This window comes from Oryzias latipes, chromosome 10 (assembly GCF_002234675.1).
Source record: "Oryzias latipes chromosome 10, ASM223467v1".
NCBI classification, from domain to species: Eukaryota; Metazoa; Chordata; class Actinopteri; order Beloniformes; family Adrianichthyidae; genus Oryzias; species Oryzias latipes.
The window spans coordinates 6,069,234-6,094,341 of NC_019868.2; the positions used below are offsets into that span (position 1 = coordinate 6,069,234).

The 25,108-nt window shown below is 40.3% G+C and overlaps 1 protein-coding gene across 2 annotated transcripts in view; it reads left to right on the plus strand.

Moving 5' to 3' along the window:
* Nucleotides 1–25,108, plus strand: part of LOC101170687 (slit homolog 3 protein) — a 296,346-nt gene that overhangs the window by 159,252 nt on the left and 111,986 nt on the right. Inside the window, exons 5-6 of one of the 2 annotated variants that reach the window (XM_011479838.3) lie at nucleotides 5,901–5,972; nucleotides 23,247–23,318. In XM_011479838.3, the coding sequence (XP_011478140.1) occupies nucleotides 5,901–5,972; nucleotides 23,247–23,318 (144 nt within the window). Of the gene's footprint in view, nucleotides 1–5,900; nucleotides 5,973–22,766; nucleotides 22,957–23,246; nucleotides 23,319–25,108 lie in introns of those variants that run through there. The other variant, XM_011479839.3, reaches the window with a different exon arrangement.

Sequence of the window (25,108 nt, forward strand, 5' to 3'; positions counted from 1 at the left end):
GTCAGTTCTTACTTTCTTACTGCAGTCTCTCAAGGATGCTACACCCCCCCTAAAGACACACACACACACTTATACACACACAACACTCACTGCCCCCCCGCCCTGCTGTTTCCTTCACACACAGGCTCACAGGTTGCAGCTGAGTCAGCGACGAGCACCTCTGCTATCCTTCTTGTCGTCTCAGTCTGACCCGGCCCGGGTGTGAGGCCATCTGACACTGAACCGCGTGAAACGGGGGCAGCTCTGCCTCCCCCTCCTCTGTTAGGAGGTTAATGGTTCAGGACAGAGCGGCTCCACCTTATAGCCCATAGGTGGATGTGTCTTTTATTTAGTGTGTTCTGGGGAAAAGTTCTGGGTGAGATGCCATGATGGAAAAGCCTTATCTGATCTACTCTCTTGAACAAAAGACAGAAAAACAAAAACGGTTTCTGTCTTCTTTCTTATGCGTTTGTGTGTGAAAGGTTGATAAGGGTGCCAGATGGGGCACTCTGTAGCCTCTAGATTTTTTTTTTTTTTTTTTTTTGGGCTAGAGGGTTAAAAGTAATATCTGAAGCAGCAAAGGGTGACCTGTTGAGTGTTAATATTCTTTTCACATGAATAATGAAACCTAATATGGTGAAAGTGATAGCTGGGAGCACCCATACACACACAAACACACACTTCCAGGCCTAACCTTTGCCCAACCCAAAGAGGATTCACTGTGTCATCTTCAATCTCTGCAGACAACCAGGGACCACAGAGAGTCACAAAACGCAGCAAAGAGGAGGTGCGCCTGGGAAATGTTAACCGAGGGTGGGGGGTCTGTGTGTGTAGTTACGGGCTGGAAGACATTTGCTCTAAATTCCATCAATTACACTGTACTTAAAAAGCCTGAGCAAACAAGGGATGCATAGTAGAAAACGTCTTTTTTATGTTTGCTGCTTGTTTGTTCTTTGTTTTCTTTGTTTGTACCGTATTTTCCACACTGTAGGGCCCACTAGATTATAGGGTGAGCGGTCAATAAATGATCTATTTCCAAACTTACATACGGCGCACCGAACTATAAGGCGCATTAAGCGAGACAAAAAAATCAGAGAAAAGTCAGATAACCCTTGTGCTATCTTAGATGACCCCACCCTTACATTGACGTGTTCTCCCTACCATGACAAAGGTGGATAAAGGTGGAAAGATTTCATGTAATCCATGGACACCAGTGAAGATCACAAATCATTGAAGAAAAAAGGTTCAGTGCACTGTCTAGAGGGTCTAGATGACCCAACTTCCAATGTTAAAGTGCTTAGGATAGCACAAGGGTTAAGTCAGTCAGACTTTCTTTGGGCTCATAATAACTCTAGAACTAGTTTTGAACATGCTACACATTAGCCATTGTGGAAGAGTAAGCCATGTTAGAGTATTCACAACACCTGTAAAGCTGCGTTCACACCGACTCGCGTTCCTCGAGTCGGTGTGAACCCAGCCTCTTTCAAAGAAATCTATGTGAACGCACAACAACAAGAATTTCGGGCTTCTGCATTCTGGACACTTGCATTCATGAGTGGCTACGCACTTTTTAAAGTCTGGTCATAGTTTTACGTACAAATCCGGTGTTCTTTGATTCTTGGCTGCTAAAACGTAATAACGCTGAACTGTGACCCGTGAGGGAGTCGGATTTGACCGTGACGTGTAGGTCGGATCCTTTTATTAAAAACAATAGTGCCAGCCATTGTGAACATGATCTCACGAAGGAGAAAATTATAATTGCAGTTTTTCTGCCTATGTGACATCAAGTGTTTCATTAATCAGAACAGAGCTGTGGAAGAAAAAGCCACTCCCTGCGTGTCCGTTGTGGACACAGCTAGCTATACGCGCTTTCATGAAACTGCATATAGCGCTAAACACGCCCGGTGTAATCACATCTTAACTTCTAACCTTGTTTGCAAAACGTATAAAAACTGACTGATGCCACTAAAACAACCATTACTGAGACTGTGCTGACTCCCAACCATTGTTAGTAACAGGTAAAAAGAAACACAGTCCGACACACCACACATTTGTCGCATTAGTAGCATTGGAAGCGTTAAACACGATAGCGTATTTGCAATCCCCGTAAGTTCCAACGTTGTTTGGAACATGTAAAAAAAACTGTCTGATACGGCTAAAACAAACATCAATGTGATTACGCTGAATCCCAACTTTTTAGTAACACGTTAAAAAACACAGTTTGACACTGCTACAGCCACGTAATATATTTATACCATCCAACCTTGTCTGCAACTTATAAAAAACACAGACTGACATTTTGATAGAGCGCCAACCAGAACTAATGCATTATTTCATCCATATCTAAGGCGCTCCGGATTATAAGGCGCTGTGTCATTTTTGTAAAATTCACGGAAGTTTTTTTAATGTGCCTTATAGCCCGGAAAATGTGGTACTTTTCCTCTCTTTTTCTTCTCTTCATTATTTCTCTCTAAAATTTGTAAACTCTGATGTCTGGGAACCCTGACTGGCATCCATTCGCATCCCCCAATACAGTCTGCTGTTTGAATAATCAATATTAATACAAATGACTGGATTTTTCATCCTAATACAACTGATCCATAATTCAAGCAGCCATCATTCTCTTTTTTAATCCAATTTCTTAGAGATTCATTGCTTACTCTTTAGGCCATGGATGAGGACCACAAAAAAGGAGAAAATATAACCCAACAACAATAAAGTAGAAGAGAGGAACACAGCGATTTACAAACCACACTGCCATAAAAAAGAACGAGTGTCTGTTTATAAGTGACTGTCCTTTTCAAGGGTCACAGGCCAATCTCCGGCTGCTGATAGCCTTCACTCATCTAAAAGGTCAGCAGGTATGAGTCACGCAGAGATGACGGGGGGACAGCTGTCTACATGGAGCTGCAACCCAGACACTGATTCTGAGGATGTCCGGGTATTAATAATACATTAAGACTGTCATTTTTGGCATCTGGCGTACGTTTGATGCCTAAAGCAACAAAAGATGCCCTACAAGGACACTCGCCTGACTTTTAAAAACCCTAAAAAAGACCATTTCAATCTCTTCTTCTTACTGCAGTGCAGCCACAGCTTACAGTTTGAAACGTGAGATGCTCTTTTGTTTTTCTAATATTCAGCTTTCTCACTAGAGTAGGACCTTTATTTGAGCTGTTTTGAGACAAAAATACAAATCTTTTATATCCCAGAGCTGTTTCCAAAAGTATTGCCGCTCTACCAGACTGTTCAGGGGTCCAAAAACTTTTTAAAAGGTTAAATCCTGTAGCTGAAAAAAAAAAAAAAAAGAGAAAACATCTGCATGAAGAATTCTGCATTTAAAGCAATCTCACATGTGAGTTTTATTTTAGGCGCCTGGCGACTGTGGACTCTTGGAGCCAATGTCAGTCATTCAGCCGGAGTCATAAAGGCTGACAGAGACACACTGCCTCATAATCATTTTTATTGGACTTGGGTGGGTTTCCTTCTGTTAGAAAAATAACAAATAAATATCTTGGTTGGTAAACAAAACACTAAAAATTTTATTAGACATGAATATGAAACAGAAATAGGACTTTCTAATGTCCTCCTGTCCTTTCTGCCGGTTTTCATTTTTTTATTTTTTACATCCTTTTTTTTTTTTACATCCACGAAAGGCAAATTAATAGAAAACAGTTACCAATTATGAAAGTTACTGTGAAAAATGAATTAGGCTATGCAGAAATAGCGTGACAACAGTGAATATGGGAGCAGCAAATATTTTGAACAATTATTTGCCCAAAAATAATTTTTTCAACGTCATACAAACAGCTCAGTAATTCAAAACAAGAACCCTCAACACAGGAAATACCTACCTTCTATACCCTACATTAAATTATCGTTACACCATTCCTGTCTTTTAAAGGTTTATGTTTTCTGCAGCGCTTGAGTTGAGAAAAATCACACATGAAAGTTTCTGTTTTCCTCACTTGGACGATCCGATTCCTGCAGCAGACGTCTTCCATTCAGACCGAAAATCAGGGAACACTTATGGGCTCGCCTGTGTGGCAGAAACGTCAGACTAAATGGAAAAAGGCTGAAAAACTTGTTGATTTAATGCAATTAGGTTTTCTATTTTTCTAGTTTGTCGCAAAAAATAAACATTAATCAAGACATTGATCAGTTCTGGACTCATACCAAACAAATGTTGCTCTTTATTTCATGAAGCATGTTCATTTGAAGTAGGCAGTTTAAACATGAACTGCAGAAAAAGTTTTTTTTTCCTTAGGGGTGTTTTGCACAAATATGCTCTTTGATGTTTAATTTATGTTGAGAAAATGCTGGGAAGCTAAAGGCCATGTCATACAGCCACTAAGTACATTTTGTGCATATTGCACAGACAAAAAATGCTTATACGTAAATATAGTGAGGAAAGTTGTGAAATTTTCACAGATGTATCATAAAGGCACCACGTTAAAAGCACTAAAGAAGTTCGAAAAAACCATGCTAAGAACACGTAAATCAATGAAGAACAAGGACTGTGTGTGGTTATTGCGCTGTTTCTATGCAATTCAGTGGTGATTTGTGCGTCAATTGCATAATGTGCGCCGTGATCGCAAAATTAAAGGTATTTATCGGTGGTACATGCGTAAAAAGTCTGTTAGACATACATGGAGCGGTTGTGGAAAGCGACAAATTTGCATATGCATCTCACAAAAAATCACGTACAATTTTGTAATACTTACACAATTGTACGTGATTTTTTGTGAGATGCATACATTTATGTAATAATTGCGTATAAAGTACGTAAAATGCGTGAATTACTGCGTAATTCTCAACCAAATAAAAATTTTGAACAGCTCAAAAGCGGATTCACGTAAAGCTCCATCGGCCGAAACCCTTGACGGACCCCTGCACACATGGACGAACGACGAACCAAAGTAGCACTTATGAATTACGTATAGCACACATGCATCACGAAAGACCGTAAGTTTATATGCACAAAATACGCAAAATGTGCGTATATTGTCTGTATGACACGGCCTTCGGTATATTTGCTTTATTCCATAAAGTCTGGCAAATTTCCATATTGTGTGTGTGTGTGTGTGCATCAAAGAGTCAAAAAAAGGAGAGTCCAGGCTAAGGTCTGCTGCTGTGTTGTGATTATCAAAGTGTATGCTGGCTGTTTAACATGCACCGTCATGTATTACTGTACTGCTGCTGATTGGCTTTCTGCAAGTAGTGTTCAGCTCAGGCCTGACCAGCAGGAGTATGGGCTGATTAGCTTGTCTGATATTGTCATACGTTCCTTCTCTCTCTGTAATTACATTACGCTTTCTGATCCCCGCCTGTGCGCCAGGCCCTCTTCCAACACGGCCCCACTAATGGAGTTAAGTCTGAGCCATCGTGTCATGTCAAAGATCATTTAGCTCAGATAGGTTTTTCGATACAGACGAAGAAGCGGCGAGTTGATGAGGCAGTTGGATGTGTTGCCTTGTTCTCCACGTTAAAGGAGAAATCATATAAGATGTTGGATTCTGATGGAAACATGTGGTCTTGAGCTATTTAGCTTCTCAAAAAAGGCTTGTGTGTCAATTACAAACATGTGAAACGCACACTCTTGTGCTTCTTCTCTGTCTCTCCATTAATCACACCCATGCACACTTGGAGGCAGCACATGGCCTCTTGCCAACAACATTTCTGATAGTTCCCTTTGTCTTTGAAGCTCCTTGCATCAAATTGTTTCGCCGATCACAAATGTCGCATCACCCTCTTTCTCCTTCTGTGCCTTTGTTCTGAAATTAAAGGGCCGTATTTGTGTGCACGCTTGTGCGGTGTGCACGTGGGATGGTCAAACAATTAAGGTTTTGAGTACCGTGTATGAAATTGCTTTGTATACTTTGTGTAACGTTCTTTCTCTGTCTGCCTTTCTTTCTCTACAGGGACCTTAGTGAGAACCAGATCCAGGCAGTTCCCAGGAAAGCTTTCAGAGGAATCACTGGTGTGAAGAACCTGTGAGTGTACTTACCCACCTTATTTCAGGCTTCTACTAATTTCCTCTACTTTCCTGTTTCAGTTGCTAAATATGTGATAGATAAAGTTTATTACGCATTGAACATCAAAATTAAGCTCAGAGGAACGGGTTTTTTTCACCAACTTATAGCTCTTACTGCTGCTGTTCATCTACAGTTACAAACAGCAAAAATATCTCGATACAAAGTGTTAGAAAGGGCGGCACGATGGAGTACTGGGAGGCATTTTCGCCTCACAGCATAAAGGCCCTGGTTCAAATCCCAGCTGGGATGCAGGGGCTTTCTCCAGACACTCCGGCTTCATCCCACCGCCCAAAACCATGCTTCATCGATTCATTGAAGATTGTAAATTGTCCCTTAGGTGTGAATCTTAATGTGTTTGTGTGGACCTGTCAGGGTGTAGGCTCCAGCAACCCCATGACCCTAAAAGGGATTCAGCAAAAATGCATGGATGTATTAGAAATACAGGCAGAAACAACTCTTACAGTCTTGTGATGCATTTTTTTCTTCACAATGATGTGTACAACTGACATTTGTGTGTTTGGGTTTTTAATGCAACATCTTTTTTCAATCTATACAGTTTGAGTTCTGTTGAAAAGTTATTGTTCACTATTTTACTGTTTTGAACGACAAGGCAGATTAGTCAAAGGGAGTTTTTTTTTAAGCATATCTCTATCCGATGATTGTTGAACCTCGTATTCGAACGATCAGATTTTCTTTAAACTATCTTTAACCCTTGTGTTATCCTAGGCACTTTAACATTGGGAGTTGGGTCATCTAGACCAGTGTTTTTCAACCAGTGTGCCGCGGCACACTAGTGTGCCGTGGAAGATGGTCAAGTGTGCCGTGGAAAATTGCCCTCATTAACTGATCTAAAAACATTAACCATCTCCAGGAAATCAGCTCTTTGTTCATCCAAACAGGTCCTGATAAAACACTGAGTAGTTAGGAATATAAAAGATCATAAAATACTTTTTTCTTTGTGTTTAATTGATTCTATTAAAGACATTTTGATAAGAATGACGGCAGCGCGATTTAGCTGCAGCTATAACTGTTTTCTGAAAAGTCCCGCAGCTTTTACTGTCTCCACGACTCCACCAATCATTCTTGAAGGCTTAATCACATGTCCTCAGTCTGACCAATCAGAAGTGTTAAAAGTCTTCACTTCCTTGTTCCAATTTAGCTCATAACTCAGTCAGTTCCGACAAAAACACCAGCTAAAGCTCGTCTTTAGCGGTGTAGCATTCCACAGAATCCGGTATCAGACTGGAACAAGTGAACAAAACCATGAAGCTCAGAGACGCAAGTCTTTCTGCCGTTTTCTCGCCGTATTCACACTACATCTCCCATGATGCATTGGGACAGCGCCTCAGCGTACATGAGTCGTCCTTGTCACACGGATTGAAACCACAACGGACATACAGTTTGTATGTAACTTAACTTTTATTACATCTTTTAGAAAAAACATCTGCAACTTCCTGCTTTTTCTGCCACAATTATCACAAAAATGCACGTCAGATTGCCGGGGGGGGGGCTGTAGATCAAAACAGACTATGAGTTTCTGCTTTTTTTTTTTTTTTTGGGATGCTGGTGTGCCGCGGGATTTTTGTCAAGGTTAAAGTGTGCCGTGGCTCAAGAAAGGTTGAAAAACACTGATCTAGACCCACTAGACAGTGCGCTGAACCTTTTTTCTTCAATGATTTGTGATCTTCACTGGTGTCCATGGATTACATGAAATCTTTGCACCTTTATCCACCTTTGTCATGGTAGGGAGAACACGCCGATGTAAGGGTGGGGTCATCTGGACCCCATAAGATAGCACAAGGGTTAAAAGGTGGGAATGATAGTGATTTAAGATAAAATTTGCCTAATTAATTTCAGTTTTTGAAATTTAACTTACTCTATTTGTTGAGGTTTTTACATGACTGTTGTGTGTTTTTATTAGGAATCTTTAGTGCGTTTTTATAAAGACACTCCAGAGGTTTAAGTGTCCTTTTTTTGCTTGACAATCTGAATGACAGAATATACATTGCATGCATTTAAGTTTTGGCTCCCTCTATTGTCAGTGAACTTCAGATGCATTTAAAAATTAACATGTGGTACTTCAGGCTTAACTCTTGTGCTATCCTAGTCACTTTAACATTGGGAGTTGGGTCATCTAGACCCACTAGACAGTGCTCTGAACCTTTTTTCTTCAATGATTTGTGATCTTCACTGGTGTCCATGGATTACATGAAATCTTTCCACCTTTATCCACCTTTGTCATGGTAGGGAGAACACGTCAATGTAAGGATGGGGTCATCTAAGATAGCACAAGTGTTAAATAGTATTTTTCATGTCTTTTTTTAAGCTGATAATAGAATCATAAAGTCCCACTCTTATAATTTTTTGATCTATTTTAAAAGTGTTCCCAGTGATCTTTTAATTAGGACTTTGCCGTTTTTAGTTGAAAATAAATAAATAAAAAAAAACTGTTGTTTTCTAGGAGAGAGAGAGGCAGGAGTTCATTATAAATTCCCCTCTGAGTTGTGGGCGGGACTGTTGACAGGGAACAAGCCTGCCCCCACTTCCTGTCATCCATTTGTGTACACTTTCTTTCACTAGCATCCAGCCCCGCACACCCCCAACCTAACATTACCCATGCAAAAAAATGGCGATAAATATCAGAGCTATCCAGCTGTAAGGTTTTGATCCAGATTCCAGCTCAGATGAGGAAAACAAAGACGTTCATGGATCTATTTGTCTGCAGGTGGATGCATCAGAATAAAGCGGAGCAGGGAGTTTGTGGCTTGCTGTAGTTGCCTCTACGTCACCGCTACAGGCTTTTTCAAACTCCATTTTTTAGACTGCTTCTGATTCACAACAATTCAAATAAAGAGGAACTCAAAAATGCAATTTTAAGCTTATTTTTTTTTTTTTAGATTTGTCCTCAGATTTGTCGTCAGAAAAACCACTGGCCAAACTGACCAACAATGCGTGTCTGTGATCAGTGGGAGGAGGCTGGAATGGCCACAGAAAACCAGCACATATGTGAGGAGACAATGCAAACTTCACACAGAAAGGACAATGGATCAATTCAAATTGATTATCAGTTTGTCACTTCTTCAAGGTGTTTAGAACACCGTTTTTCAACTTTTTTTGAGCCAAGGTGCACTTTTTCCTTGACAAAAATCCTGCAGCACACCAGCAAGCAAAAATGGAAATAAAGAGAAACTATAGTTTTTATTGATCTGTAGTCCCTCCGCGATCTTGCATGCATTTGTAATAATTGAGGCGCATAAAATTTGAAGTTGCAGCTGTTTTCCCTAAAACTTGTCATAGGTTCACTAGTAATTTTCAAGTAAACTGGTTTAGAGAATTGTATCGTCAGCGTACGTCAACATTTTAACATTGATTCACACATATATTTTAGAAAGTTTAATTTCCTTTTTTTTTTAAACTTCGTGATGAATTTATAGTCTTGTAACAGCTTTAAAAACACATCTCTGTTGGATCTGTGTTGCCGTTCAAAGAAAGTTGCTTCAAATTTAATCCTAGAACACTATGGCTCGGTGATTTACATGGTTTTTAAAAATGCTGCTTTTCAAGAAGTCTGTGCCTCCACCAGGGAAGTCTCACATGTTTCAGGAATGGGTTGACCAAAGACCGAGTTTCTAGTATTATTTTATTATTATTTAGGAATTTTTTGTTCTCAAATTCCTAATTTTCAGTAAGTTTTAAAGGTACTTCCCATGTTTTTCTTTTTTATTTTGTTACACATACCATTTATTTTTTATGACAAGTACTTTTATTTTTTATCAGGTAAAAAATACCCGACAAAAGTGATGGTGTAACTTTTCATAGCGAAAGTGTTCTAGGGTTAAATGGCAAAACTGGATTCAACGACTCCCAAAGTAACTCAGTTCTGTAATACTTTAACCCCTCTAAAGACAAATAAATATGTTGAAATATATATATTTTTAAAACATATACCTTGATGAGATTTTGGGACATCATTGCTGTGGACAGGCACAGGCTCCTGATGCAACTCTTCCCATTCTAAGTGAGATAAATTGTAGTAAGTGAGATAAATCTGATAAATTGTAGTTATTATGGAACAGAAAGAGCCAGAATATTACAGCGATAGGCATCACCACAAGAACTCATGATAGTGACAGTAAGAATAAGAAGCAGAAGAAAAGAACTACTTTTACATGTAAAATGAACATATCCCATAAAATCAAAAAAGTTAGATTTAACCCTGTCGAAGGTGAAGTGGGTTTTTTCTGCCTGTCCGTCTACACTTTGTCCTCCCATGCAGTTTTTAATAGAACCGTCATTTATTCACAATCCCCAATACTGTGATCAATGTGCTGCATAATCAATCCTTCTTGTCAATATCAGCTGATCAATTGTACCTCAAACTAGTAAACAGACCACTTGGAGGGGGATCCTCAGCGAGAGAACTCGATGAAGACAGACACGGCGAGAACAGAATAAAAACACAATGACCAGAAAAGACTTCATGGCGCACAAAAACACAGGCAGTAGAAGCTTCAACGTTTTTTTTTTTGAGTTTCTGTGAATTGCATTGAAATATATTGCAGTTCTTAAATAAATATATTGCTCATGTATATAAAATTATAAGAATAAATAGTTTTGTGCGATGTTGACTTCCCTTAAACTCATAGTGACACTAAAGTACGACAAGTTGACATTTGATGTCATATTTTAAAGAATAAAACAAAACTGTGATTGTGCTTTTAATTTTATTATTACTATTTTAATTGATTCTGTGGGCTACACAGTGATGTGGTGGTTAGCACTCTGGTTCAAATCCCAGCTGGATTCTTTCTGTGTGGAGTTTGCATATTCTGTCCATGCATCTCCAGGCCCATCAAGTCTTTCATATATCGGAATAGAGTTTTGGAAGTATAAACCTGGAGAAAGATTCACAAGATTTGCTCCGGTTCGACATTTTGCACCAAGCCTCTTCTAATCGAACAGTTCGGTAGCAAAAAGAAGCGTTCAAGAATGCTCGTTTAGCACGTTCTTGAACATGCATCACATACCTAGTGACTACGTAGCATTCAAAATTCACCTCTGACTTGAGGAGCATTGGCGCGGAGCAACCCCGCCCCCCTCCCCCTCCCCATTGCTGGAGAGGTAGCTTGTGGCTCGCCCATCATATATTCCTACATCACAAATACAATCTTTTTAGGACCTTCGTCTGCTTCGGATTCACAGCGATTTGATTGAAGAAATACTCAGAAATGCTATTTTGAGCTTAATTTTATTTTTTTCGATTATAATCAGAAAAATGCCACAAGAAGATGTTAAAAAGATTCAAAGAGGTTCATTGTGTCTATAATATTATACTGCTTATTTAAATGATTTTTTATCAGACACTGGTTTGTTTTGTAATGTAAAACGCACCGACATGTTTCGGTGGAATGCCTTCCACCTTCATCAGGGTCGTCATCAGGTGGTGGTGTGTGACGTCTTTAAAAACATTAAACGTGCTTTTAAAAACATTAAAAGCACCAATTTCATTGAAGGGGGTCTTTAACACCAAGACAATTCTGCTCTCCTATTATTCATATTTGAACTTACTGCTGTTTTTCATTCTGTGTTGCTCTCTTCCAATTCTCATGTCAAAGTTTATTTCTTCAGATCTTTTCCCTCCCTTATTCCCTTCTTTTCTTCTTCTCAACCACCCACTACTCCTTCATCCGTCCCTCCATTAGACAAGGTGACTCCTGCGGTAAAAGGCTCCAACCCTCCATTATGCCACAGAGTAAAAAAACTGTCGTGACATTCTGTCCCTGGTGGACACTGCATTGATTTTCTCATATGTCTCTCTCCTTCTTACTTTGTCCGTGTCTCTCCCCTCTCTGGCGCTCTCACAATCTGTCTTTCTCTTTTTGCCATCGAGCGCACCTTCTCCCTCAGAGCACGGTTCTTTTCTGCTCCCTTCTCTTTTCTTTTCATGCAGCTGCTGTGGAATCAAACGGCTTTGACTATTTTTTGTTTTTAACGAACCATCGGATTGAACACATATCCTCAGTTGAACCCACTATTCTGTGCTTGAACAGCCAATACTTGCTGGCAGAGACCATGACGGCAGTCTTCATGAGTGTGGACACAGTGCTGACTTCACATGCTGACCTGTGGTCTTGTCATTCTTCTAAACAGAACACGTCAGTCAAGCTTTCAGTCATAGAGCTGGAGTTGAACTGATAGAAAAAACAGGCTGAAACAGTTCTGTAGCAAACAAACATTTTTCTTTTCATCCAACGACGAATGCTTAACCTTTCGAATCCCGTCTTATCTAATATGATTTTGATAATCAAGTTTCAGGGATTGTCTGATATTTTCTGATGGTTTATTATGTCTTTTATGTCTCGCCACAAAGGTTTTTCTCATTGGATCTGCAAAGGTCAAAGTGGCTCGGCCATCTGATTGGTCCCTCATGTACCAGAGAGCTTAGTTCTTCAATGTGTAGATGGGATGATTGAAAATTGCGCAATTGTCAATCGACAGTGGTGACCTTGTGGGCATGTGTATATATATATATATATATATATATATATATATATATATATATATATATATATATATATATATATATATATATATATATATATATATATATATATATATATATATATATATATATATAGGCAGACCTGTACAGGACCGCTTAGCAAGCCTGTTGAGAAAATGTTCATGCATATATTTTTCTATGGGTATGCTGCAAGCAACAGATCGAACATGCAAGCGCAAGTAAGGGTGAGGAATGTGGGACACCTCAAATCCTGCACACTGCACAATGGGCCTATAAGTGCTGTTCAGGTGATGTTTCTTAAGTGCAGCCTGACTGTTAGAGATTGGAGAAATTGGACAATCAGTAAACACCTATACACCTACACACATTAGGGGACCAGTACACGCACCTTACTAATGACTATGGTGGTGTAAGGACACCGGACGACTGCATCACTCGTATGTCATAAGTGCTTACAACATATATTATCTGTAAGGATAATGTATGTTGTGGCAGTGGCACAGATTGATTACATACAGGTCACGCCACAGTATCAAGTGATTAACTTAAAGCTTTAGTGGACCTCAGAATTTTTGGGGGTGTAAGCGGAGAGAGACTAAACAAAGAGATGATGGGAAATTACCCTTGCCTGGCTTACTTGGGGCAACAATCAAAAACAAGGTGAATTTCTGATGAACCCCTGTCACTCTGTCGTTTTCTAGGACATAGCTTTTCACTGACTTTTTTTTATTTTGGCTAAAAATGGCGTAATCATAATAAAAAAACAAAAAAGCACTGGAAACGCTTCAAAATAGATCAAAAGATGATCACAGTGGGACTTTAAGTATACTTTAATTTTTATCAGCTAAAAAAATAAAAGCTTAACTCTCACCTTATATCTCAGAGCTCCATAATCTAGCTACGGTTCAGCGAATCACATCTCGAATATTTGTGTAAATTCCACCTTGTGTTCTGTTGGGCTTTCATTTCACTCACTTTGGACTTCATTGAGCTTTAAGTCATTTCTCTTGCTGTGTCCACCCATGCTCAGCATAAAAAACCTCCCAGTACCTCCAGGTGATTAGGAGTGATGTGTTTGAAAAACTTAATATTTTACAAATTACAAAACAGAGCCACAAAAGCAGTTTGCCAGTGTATAAATGAATGAAAGCCACCCAGCTCCACTGCTTCATTCCTATCCTCTCTGCATCCTCCACTGTCTTTTCTCAGCTGTAAAACATCTTCCTACTTCATGCTCTCCTACCCAAAATGCAGTGCAGGATGGCTGTTTGTTTGAATTATAGCCACAGTTCAGCAGAGGGAGGTGGGAACATTGGGCTGTCTGCAAGCACAGGAAGACTCACACCTGTAGTGTTGTGTGGATGCAGACGCTCCCCTCTGCTTGATTTTATGCTTGTCACAGTTCCAGCTTTTAATATCTGGAACCGGGAATGAAAATGGGCCACAATGAAACATGTATTTCACACTACTTCATTATAGAAAAAGGAAAATCCCTCAAAATCAGAAATATATTCTAATTTTATGAAAATTAGATACGGATATGATTTCCCACCATCTTTTATTTCATTAGCATCTCTAAACATGCAGGGAAGGCCATTGCTTTGGTTTGAACAGACATGGAAATGCATTTACAACATTTTCATGAGCAGAAAATACTTTTTATTTTAACAGCAACATTTTTGATTTTTAGTGCAAACTTTGCTTAATCTTGCCGTTATTTAAATCTAGTTTATTTTTCTTAGTGTTTTGCCAATTTAGCTTTCTCCTGTTCATGTCTAGATTGATTCATGCAGAAATATTTATCGGAAACAGTCATTTTCCTCTTGTTCGTTCGTAAATTGATGTATTGTAATGCTGATTTCAGGTTACCTTGACCGACCCTGAAAGCAAAATGACCATTTACAAGCCCAAACCTTTTGAATTTTTATCGCAATTCAAAATGAGAAGTATAAATATAATAGTCTGAATGTAAAATTAAACTGAGATAATCAGAAATCAGCAGATTTTTGGGTTTTCATGCTAGACTCTTTAAGATGTTTTTAAACCTCTTGATCAAATCCACCAAAAATGTAAGTATTTTTGTCATGACATATAGATGGTATCGAATATAAGATTTTTTTCTCACAGGAATCTCAGTTTAGGATGAATAAAAACTGGCATGAGTGTTCAGGAAAAACAAACCTCTTTTACCCACTGTCTCAAATTGGATCCACACATTTTTAACATGGTGTAACTGTAAAAAAAAAAATCATTTTTAAAAACATTTTCATTCTTTCAATACAGCAAATAGTCATTTAAAAAAATGTATATCAAGAAATAAGTTACTCTCAAAATAAAGTTTTAAAAAGTAGCAAAACTTTTCCCGCCAAAAGAGGCAGCCATTTTGAAATGAGTAGGAAAAGCCCTTCTACTGCCCCTAGTGGAATGATGATGAACTACAGGGCGGATTCAATTATGTCCAATGGGTTTTTATGAAAAGTTTGGACTATGCTGATAAGAAATGAACGTATCAACCATAGTATGAATAATATTTACATTGTTTAAAGCAACATGTTTAAAACATTGTTTTGCCTAATGAGGTTGCAACAGTTTTCGCACTGAAGGATTGTTGCAGTGGCGTAACTGTTGTGTTTGTGTGCTTACCTCAGCTCCACAGGAAAGCTGCAAATGTGTCTGCAAACAGGTCTCATGCTAGACATGATTAAACACAACAACTAATCATATGAGTGAAGATTAAACTGTATTTTTTCTGTGTAATACGCACGCATGGTAGGAAGAAACAAAAACCCACAAGGACCATGAACGCAGCACAAATATAGACAGCACAGACAGACACACAAAGCAGTCCCCATCCTTAGATTGATACCATTCTTGTCAGTGCTAATTAGAATTCTTGGTGAGGAAAGCTCTCAGAGGAATCTAATCATATCACTGATGATGAAACCGTTTACCATGGATGAAGATAGAAGATGAAGTACATGGTCACCCATTTCAATCCTTTTGTTATTGTCAATTTGGAGAAATTATGAATATGAGGTTTCTTTTGAAAATGCCCTTAAAGATATAAAAGAAAATAGTTTCATAGTTGAAGACCTGAAGATTTAAAGCAAAGTAATGGAATTTGCTGAGATTTAGCTGAGGCCGTCATGAGTGGGACTGTTGATATTAGCAGACAATGAAGCCAAATGGTTGCTGATGTAAAGGTTTGGGTATGTCTGGTTAAATCCAGCCAATGCTTTTTTACGTGATTTACGTGATTCACGTGCAAATTTGCGTGTGCCGCCCCTCATTTGATGTTTCTCAAATTTACTGCTTGACACCCGCCCTTGACGCCCCAACCGCGTAGCATCCGCCAACGTCTTTCTGGACTTCATTCCTTGCCACTTCATGGAAAAAGTGGATGAGTAGCTTGGGTTTCTATGTTTTGGAGAACTCTACAGAGGCACCGGAAAGCACATCGCCGTCTGGGTTCATCAGATCATTCAGAGTCTCCCCTGGTGCACTTCACTCCTGCAGCGGGAGTCAAGCCTGATAAAGGCGACTTTAAACGTTACATTTTTATTAATGTCTTGATGAAAATACGATAAACAACATAAGCCCACTCCATGAGCTTTCTTCTTAAATTTATTTCAAAGTTAGGTCCCTGTGTCAGAATTATGTGATTTAAAGTTGGTAGCCACCAAAATTCCCCCAAAATTCCCAATTGGTAAGATTGTAACTTATGGGGTTTTTTTTATGCATGAATTTGAGAAAAATCAGAATCCAATTATAAATTACATTATCTGCTAATAAAAAGCAATACTCTTACAAGATCATCATTGGAATGTTACAATCTGTGCAGCTGCAACAATTTATTAAACAAGGAATCCATTTAGTTTATTTTTCTATAGTAGTGAAAGGGATTTTGGCTTCTTGGAACCAATGGGTACCCCCTATTTGGAATGCAGGAGGGAGGGGTCATTTACTCAATTCTGTAACCCTTGCGCTATACTACCACTTTAACATTGAGAGTTGGGTCATCTAGACCCACTAGACAGTGCGTTAAACCTTTTTTCTTCAATGATTTGGGATCTTCACTGGTGTCCATGGATTACATGAAATCTTTCCACCTTTATCCACCTTTGTCATGGTAGGAATAACACGTCAATGTAAGGGTGGGGTCATCTAAGATAGCACAAGGGTTAAACACACTGTCTAAATCCTAAACAATCCGTACAAAACTGAAAAATGTACAGTCCACTTCCACAGCGCTATTCTCATCCATATGGCAATGATATGGCATCCTGGTTTGTCTGCCTGAAAAAAAAAAGGCTGCTTAATTACACAAAATACAGACACAGCTTAACCATATGTTCATGCTCCTCACACTCTTTGTGTTTTGCACTCAAATCATTCAACAGATGCTCAGCTCTTTGGAACAAGTGGGCACAAAGAGAAGGAAAAAAAATGTCTTCTCAGATCCAAAGCCTTGCTTGTCACAAGAGCAAAGTCGGTTAAGCTGCTGCTGTCAGACACAGCAGAGCAGTCTGGTAAAGAGCGTGTCATAAAGTAAAAACTGGACCCCCAGGATACAGATTCTTATAGACCGGTTTGTAAAGATTTTTGACTTTACAGTGAAAAATGTGTTCACAACAACAAGCGGCACAGGAGTCTGGCCGGGTGAACAGATGGATCCTCACCACATGGAGCTGGAGCGAGAGAAGCTATGAAACAGCCAGTCTACCAAACAAGAAACTTTTGAATGGTGAAAAAGGTGAGTGTCAGTGTGAGACTGCAGTTCCAGTCTTCAAACTGCGCAGCCAACACTGGTCATAAGCCCGTAGGAATCTGAAAAGCTTAGCGGGGCTTTGCGACTCACCAGGAAAGTTGACTTTCAAGAATACTCCTAAACATCGTACTCATTAGCATTTGCCCTCTTTGATCCCTTCAGTAGCCAGGTAAACTCCAGCAATCCTTTTCTTAACCCCCTAACTGTGTTAGTAACTGAAACCGCAGAAGCAAAGGTAAATGGGAAGAACAAAATCCAGGAGGGCAAAGCAGTGTTCAAAATAAAAAAAAAAAAAAGAAACCTTGAAGAAACCTCAGAAATATATGGCATTGATGAACCAATGACCTCATCGCAGTGTCCAACTGGACTGAGTCTGCCAAAGTCTTGGGCAACTGACCTGTAGTGTTGCTGGGGGGTTTTTGGGTTGTCCTGAGGGTCTTAAAGAAGAGAGGCCACATCTTAACCCTTGTGCTATCTTAGATGACCCCACCCTTACATTGACGTGTTCTCCCTACAATGACAAAGGTGGATAAAGGTGGAAAGATTTCATGTAATCCATGGACACCAGTGAAGATCACAAATCATTGAAGAAAAAAGGTTCAGAGCACTGTCTAGTGGGTCTAGATGACCCAACTCCCAATATTAAAGTGCCTAGGATAGCACAAGGGTTACGGGAAGCCATGGTGTGTCTTGCAGTTCCATTGAGGCTCATGCAGCCAACTTTATTGGCGTCCTAAAAATGGAACATAGGACTGTTGTGCATTTAGTATCGTGAAGTATTAGTAAGAATTATGGAAGTGTATGATGTATAGATCAGTCTGTCACATTGTGCCCTTACGCCACACACCAGTCCGTGCACTGGCTCCTTAGTGACTGTGGGCAAATGCTGCACGCATGGGGTGTACACAGGATACGTATGTATTTGTAGGGGTCCGCACTAAATACACTCCGATTGTTTAATTCCCTCATTCCTTATATCCAGGCTGCAAGCAAAGTGAGTTCAAGGAGCGCACACGTGTCACTTGAACAGTACTAACGGGTTTCTTGAGCAGTCCACAGAATTTGGGGAAGTTGAAAAAAATAAAAAAAATTGGTAGGAAGTGTCTGCGTCTCACTTTTCACCCTTACTTTACCCTTGTGTGTTGTCTGTTTGCTACAACCTGTTGTCTAGAAAGAAAATTGTTCATGAACATTTTTGCTCACTGAAGGGTCTACAACCCTGGTATTTCGTCTTGGCCGCCTGTGTAAGGGTTTTCCATTTTTCTGTATCAATCCGTAAGGACCAAGGCTTAAGGCCTGAGCCCAGGCGCTGATGTCACTGGTTACCTGACAGAGCACAGCAGAATAAATTTCGTTCCAAGTACAGTGAGAAATCTCATTGTGCGGATCACTTAGGAGAGCTGTAAATAATTGTCAAACTGTCCTTTTGGCACAGGTTAGTCTGAACAGCTGCTCAGTTTTGAGCGTGATTGCAGCTACTACTTCAGAGACAGAAGATCAAAAAGTTAGGAGGCGTGGCTCTTTGACTGATCTCCTGTTTGTGCCTGATTCGACCGTATGTCAGCCTAGAGTGGGTCCATTTTTACTGGCGAAGCATTGGTGTGACACATTCCTTTTAAAATGAGGTTTATACTGTGAATATACATGTATGGAAATCATGGACACAATGTTTTGAAAGAAGCTCTGAGGAAATTTCAGCATCTGCTTCAGGAATCCCCTTCTTCAGGGCTGAAAGCTGACAGAGCTGAGACAACAGGTGCTGCAGAGGGAGACACAAAAGCTTAGTGGAAAAGAAAAAAAAGAGATTTGAAGGGGTGATAAAATGAAACCAGGAGACAAAATGGATTAACGGTAGATAGGTAGAGTGTGAGAAGACAAAAGGTGAAGTGGAATCAAAGACGAGAGGAAATGGTGCCAGAGAGAGGAAAAAGGGATTAGGAATGGAGACATAAAGAGGACAAGAAAAAAGAAAAAAGGGATTATCTGTGAAGGAAAGGATTAAGGTAAAATGATAAGCTTTTATATTCTTGCGTCTGGAGAGAAGTCTATAGCTAAAATACAACCTGAGTGTCAGATGTGTTTGAATGTACCTGATTCCTCAAAAACTCCTTTCTTGTGTGTCCTCCTCACCATCTCACCATGTGACTGTGTTTCTATTCAATCGCAGACCTACCAGGGCTCTTTAGATACATCAGCTGAACCAATGTAAAGCAGGAAAATGCATTAGAACACAATTTAACTTCAATGCATCTTCCCATATCTCTGACTTTCAAGGAACCAAAAGAAATGTTTACATTTCTTTAAAGTACGGCTACTTTTTAACACAGTAGATCAAATTAAAGGTATCAAATGATCCCGTAAATCACGTTACACTGAGTTCTTTTAATTTTTAACTTATAACTATTATCTATTGTGAACACCTTGAAGGGCATTATCCCACGTATACCATGACTTACAATTCATCCATCTTCTAATCGGTTTTGTCCCTTTTGGGGTCATGGGGCCACTTGCGGGCAAAGGCAGGGGACATCCTCGACAGGTCGCCAGTCTGTCGCACAACCCACACACAACACACCCATGCACTCTCACATTCACACCTCTCGCCTCTACAACTGCTCCTGCACTTGGCTGTGGATCCTGTCTCCGGCTCGACTGGCCGGGGACTGACTGTCCCCCCAACTCCATCTGGATGAACCTCATCTGTTGGACTTTAAATATGTGGTAGAGTTAGATACGTTAATACTTCTCTATGAGTTCTGGTACAACGCCTGTCCGTCCTGGGGGAGGATCCCTCCTTCATGTGGACACCCCTGAGGTTTTTTCATTTTTTCCAGACTGTTTTTTTAGGAGGTTTTTCCTTACCGTGTAGGAGGGTCTAAGGGCAGGGATGCCCAGTTTAGTTTAGTTAGTTCAGTTTATAGTCTTTCTATTGTATTGTATGTGTTCACAATCCTTTTGATTTTATGTTTTACCCCTACATTTATCCGCACAAAGCCCATCGAGATGACTGTTGTTGTGATTTTGGGCTATACAAATAAAATTGACTTGAATATGGACAATTTAGAGTGTTTAGAGTGAAGGATATTTTTTTTTTGGATGGAACAGGGAGAACATGCAAACTCCACACATAAGGTCCCCCATTGGTGTCCTGTTTCAGGTCCGCCAGCCGGGAATTGAACCAGGGGTCTTATTTCTGTGAGGCAAGGGCGCTAACCACTGCCCCACCGTGCAGCCCCATGACTTACCAAAGAAATAAATATTAAATCAATTATCAGTACTTTAATCTTGTTAAATAGGTTTAAATCATGTTTTCCCAAAAAATCAGACTATTTGATGCACAGTGTGAAGTGTTGTCATGGTAACAGATACAGACCATGCATTAAGAAAAGTTGTTTAAGGCCGGTTTATACTTCACAGCGATCAGCCATCACATCAATCATATCGAGAACCGAGCAGTCTAGCTCATATTAATGTAGACTGGATCTGGTTGCGGGTGTCGGTGAGGACTGACAGCTACAGGTGATCCGCTATCTCGTTGCGTACGCAAAGTTGGACGCCTTATTGGTCATGTGGAGATGCCTGTTTTACTGCTGTGCTACAACTGCACTAGCAGAGCTGGAAAAGCAAGAATGTGACTTTTAACAAGTAAATTATTACTGTCAGCTGATAAAGGAGAACTTTTTGGAAAATCTGAGTTTGTTTGCTCTCAATAGTTAATATTTAGGCTGATCTTGTAATCTATTCAAAGTCTATGGTAGCTTTTGACTTTGCACTAGTTCCAGGTTTTCTGGGAGGACTACAAATCTTTTTTTTTTTTTTTTCGAGGATGACCATCACATTTGTTTGCGTTTGACCTCAAATCAGACAAGACGATCTGTTGCATTTAAGCACATTACAGAAGAATTAAGCGGAGGAAAAGAAACTAACCAGGATTTCCTCAGTAACGAATAGCGAAGACTCCGAATCCCTGTCCGGCGGCGGACAGGATTGGAAAACTGCCTGCCAGGTGTCACACGGGTCCCTGAGTCCTTCTGATAGAGGCTAGGTGGGATCCACTTGTGCATTTGTCCCGAGGCGGCGCGTCATGACTGGCTCCAGTCGCCGCGTGCTTTAGGGGCAGACGACCACTGGACCTCGCTGCACCGTCTGTGGCGGTGTTGGCTACCCACCCGACCCATTTAGAAACACCGACCGAGGAATCTAACATTTTGTGTGATTCTTATTCTATGAGTAGATTTGAATAAAATCCTCACCAAGCATCAGGTATACATTGCGTTTCCTTATATAATAGCGAAACGTTTAAATTGTTGTTTACTTTGCACTTTTTTTTGCGATGGGAGCAATTCCAAAGAGCTTTGAAGTACAAACCGGCCCAAATATGCGGATAATTTTAACAAAGCATCATTTCAGAGAGAAAGTTCACCTGATGAAGCAAATATATCCTCCTTCTTAGATTATTTTCTCTCCTTCTCTTCTGCTGCATATTAGAGCACTCTGGGCTTGATTTTCTTTTTTCCTAATTGTTGGATTTTGGAAAAAAAATCCCCCTTGTTGGTGTAAAAGTAGAGGTTAGAAGTCTGTGATGAGAAAAAACTTCATAAAGGGACTTTTTCAATTATGTTTTAATCTTTTACCGTGTCACAGTGTTCCAAATTTCAATGAAAATACCTCAAAATGAGGTTTCTTACAGCAATCATTAGATTAGATTAAAATGAATTAAAAACAGGTCAGAAGTGTTAAATCCTTCAAAAAAATGAATCGCGTGACTGCAAAGATCCAAGCTTTCATTTAGAGACAAACTGCAGCTGGAGATCCACTTTTTCCACTCATGCTGCAGCTTTCTAATGACATAAGAGGTAGAAACATTCTTTATCGGCGCAGCACTGACCTGCTGAGCTTCTGCACAACCATGCAACAGCATCTACAACTTACCTCAGCGAACGTGCTACAGTGGAGGGAGGGGCGGATGGATAGTAGATGGACGGATGTAATGGACAGAGAGGAGGAGGGAGGAAAGGAGGTTCGGGGTTGTTGGGTTCATGAGAGGTGTACGGTGGGGGAGGATCAGATCGCCGGACCCGAGCAAATCAAAGTAAAAGCCCAGGATGGATGATGGTGGGGCAGTGGGTGCATGTGGGAGTCCGGCGAACAAGTCGTCAAACAAGCAAAAGAGTGGAGGGGGAGGATGGATAGAGAGAAGAAGGGGAAACGAGAGGCTGAGTCGTGACTCTGGGTTGATTTACGAAGGCTTTCCTTTTAATAAAATTGTTTCAGTGACAGAGCCGGTAAAAGGGCCTTAATGGATTGGCCGGCCTAATGTAATGAAATTATTCCCTCTTTCAGTACAGAGAGGAAAAAGAGAATAAAAGAGGACGTGAGGGGGGGGGAGGGAGGATGGAAGAGGAGAAATGCAATTAATATTTACAGAAGAGACAAGCAGGGTGGGCTTGAGCGGCTCCCTCCCTCTCCAGTGCTTTACGGCTGCCTCTCTCGCCCCTCTCTCTCCCTGTGGCCAGTGTGCGCCGGGCGTGTGGCGGCGGAGGGAGGTGATAGGCTGAAAGCAGGCAGGCCATTTCTGCTCACCGGTCTCCTCTCTGTCGCTCTCCTTTTCCTCTCCTCTCCTCTGCAGGGCTGGTCACATCTGAGCTGAGGTGAGAGCCTTCACCTCTGCCCGGGTGCCGCCGCCGCCGGCGCTGCCTTCAACTGTTTTCCTCTTCCTGTGTGTGTTTGTGTGCGTGTGTTTGTGACTCCCTATGGATGCTTACCTGCTACTTTAAGGGGGTAGCACTTGCACACAAACTCACTTACACACCCGGTTTTTTGTTTTTCTTCTTCTTCACACAACCCATCTTGTTTTAGTCCCTCCCCCAGCCGAGCGGCTCTCACACTCGCACCTAACTCTCTCCCATCTTTGTGTGTGTGTCGGTGTGTGTGTGTGCAGGCAGCTGGACAGCAACCATATCAGCTGCATCGAAGATGGAGCTTTCCGAGCGCTGCGCGATCTGGAGATCCTGTGAGTACAGACAAACTCTCATCCTCCTCATCCTCCCTGCATCTCTGCGCTCTCCTCTTCTTCCCCATGTGCCGCCTGGGAGACAAGGATCTGTCCCACACTCTTCCTCTGCCTCCCGTCTCCAGTTGTTTTGCGATTCATATTGTTTGTAGCCTTCATTTTGTTCCCTTCATTTACTTTTTCCTGTCAAAAGTGTTCAACTTAGAAATGTTTTTTTGTTGTTTTTTGTTGCCCGGAGCATCACCTGCTCGGATGAAGTGTAGCATACCTGTTCCTCCTCCTCTAAAGAAGGAGAGTCCCTGACCTAAAGAAAAGAAGAAAAAAAAAGGGGTGAAGAGCATCACAGGGAATGTGGAGGGCGGGTTTCTGCCACCTGCTGTGCTTTGCGTTTTATTTGCACCATATGTGGATAACCCCCCCTTCCTTCTTCCCCATGCATACGGAGATGCGGTCATGTTTTAGCGACTGCTTTCAGCTGGCTGAGGGATTGAGTGTGCGTGTGAACTGCTGTGTATATCTGATGCGTCCACATCTGTACAGCTGCTCATTTGTCAGCCCCGCTCAGACGTGGAGACCGTGCACGTCCTGCTGTTTTAGGGTAAATGGGATTTCTGTAGTATCTTCACGGGTTATTTGATTACACAAACAAAAAAATCACTTTTTTTCTTGATGCATACTCACCAATTTTCTTTGTCATAGAGTTTTGCTGTTTTGTTTATTAGTATCTCGCTTTGACACAAATCGAAACGCTTGCTGTGTACGGAAATAGCAAAAGAAGAAACAGACAGGACATGTTCCAGATGAGGCAGAGAAAAGAAAGACAAAGTAGCAAAAAAAGAAAGGAAGCAAGACAAGAATAGTACAGTGCAAAAACTGACTCTTCAAAAAGTTAAATGTCTCATTTCTGCAAGATATTAAGACAGAGTCTTTATTTTTTGCACAAAAAAGTTATCTCATCTAAAAAAGAAAAACCTAAATAACAAAATAATTTTAGTTTGACAAAGCATGTCTAAGATTCTCTTTTTCTTAAAACGGGAATTCTTGGTGAGACAATTTTTCTCACCCATTTGGCAGATTTTTTATTAAATTATTTTTTAAAGAAACCAATTTAAATTTGACAAGTTAATAACTTGTTTTTTAGGGGTCAGTTTTTGCAGAGTAAAAAAAAAGAAATTTAAAATCTAAAGCAAAAAAACCTCCTTTAAACTATTTTCAGTAAAGTTCTTGAACCACTGAATCTTAAGAAAATAAACGAACCCTTGTATTTTATGTCTTGCAAGACAAATAATCTAATTAAGAAAGGTTTTTAATAGCAACATTTTTTTTTTTTAAATAAGAATTCTTAAGATCATTTTTTTTTTTGCTTATTTAAGGAAAAAAAATACCTATTGTGAGAATTTTTGACTTATTTCTAACCTGAAGAGCAGTGCAGTCATGGAAACTTTAAGCCCAAGCAGTTTACATGCTTTTTTTACTCACTCTTGCAGGATTGGGTTGCTTTATTTAACGGTCACACATTGCTGCTTCTGGAGGAAGTTTGTCTCCTTATCACATAAAAACCTTCTTTAGAAGACAGACTCTGAAATATGGACACTGTTTTAAAAAGCACAGTCTGTGAAAAGCTTCAAGTCCCATTCGTAGTCACACATCTGAGTGTGTGAAATGTGTTCTGCTGGTTTCCCTGGGGGAGCGGTGAGATGCAGTCACAGCCCCACTCAGACAGCATTTGCTGGTTTAACCCTACAGTCCAGTCTCTTAATGCTGAGCATCAAGCTGGGAGGCACTGGGTC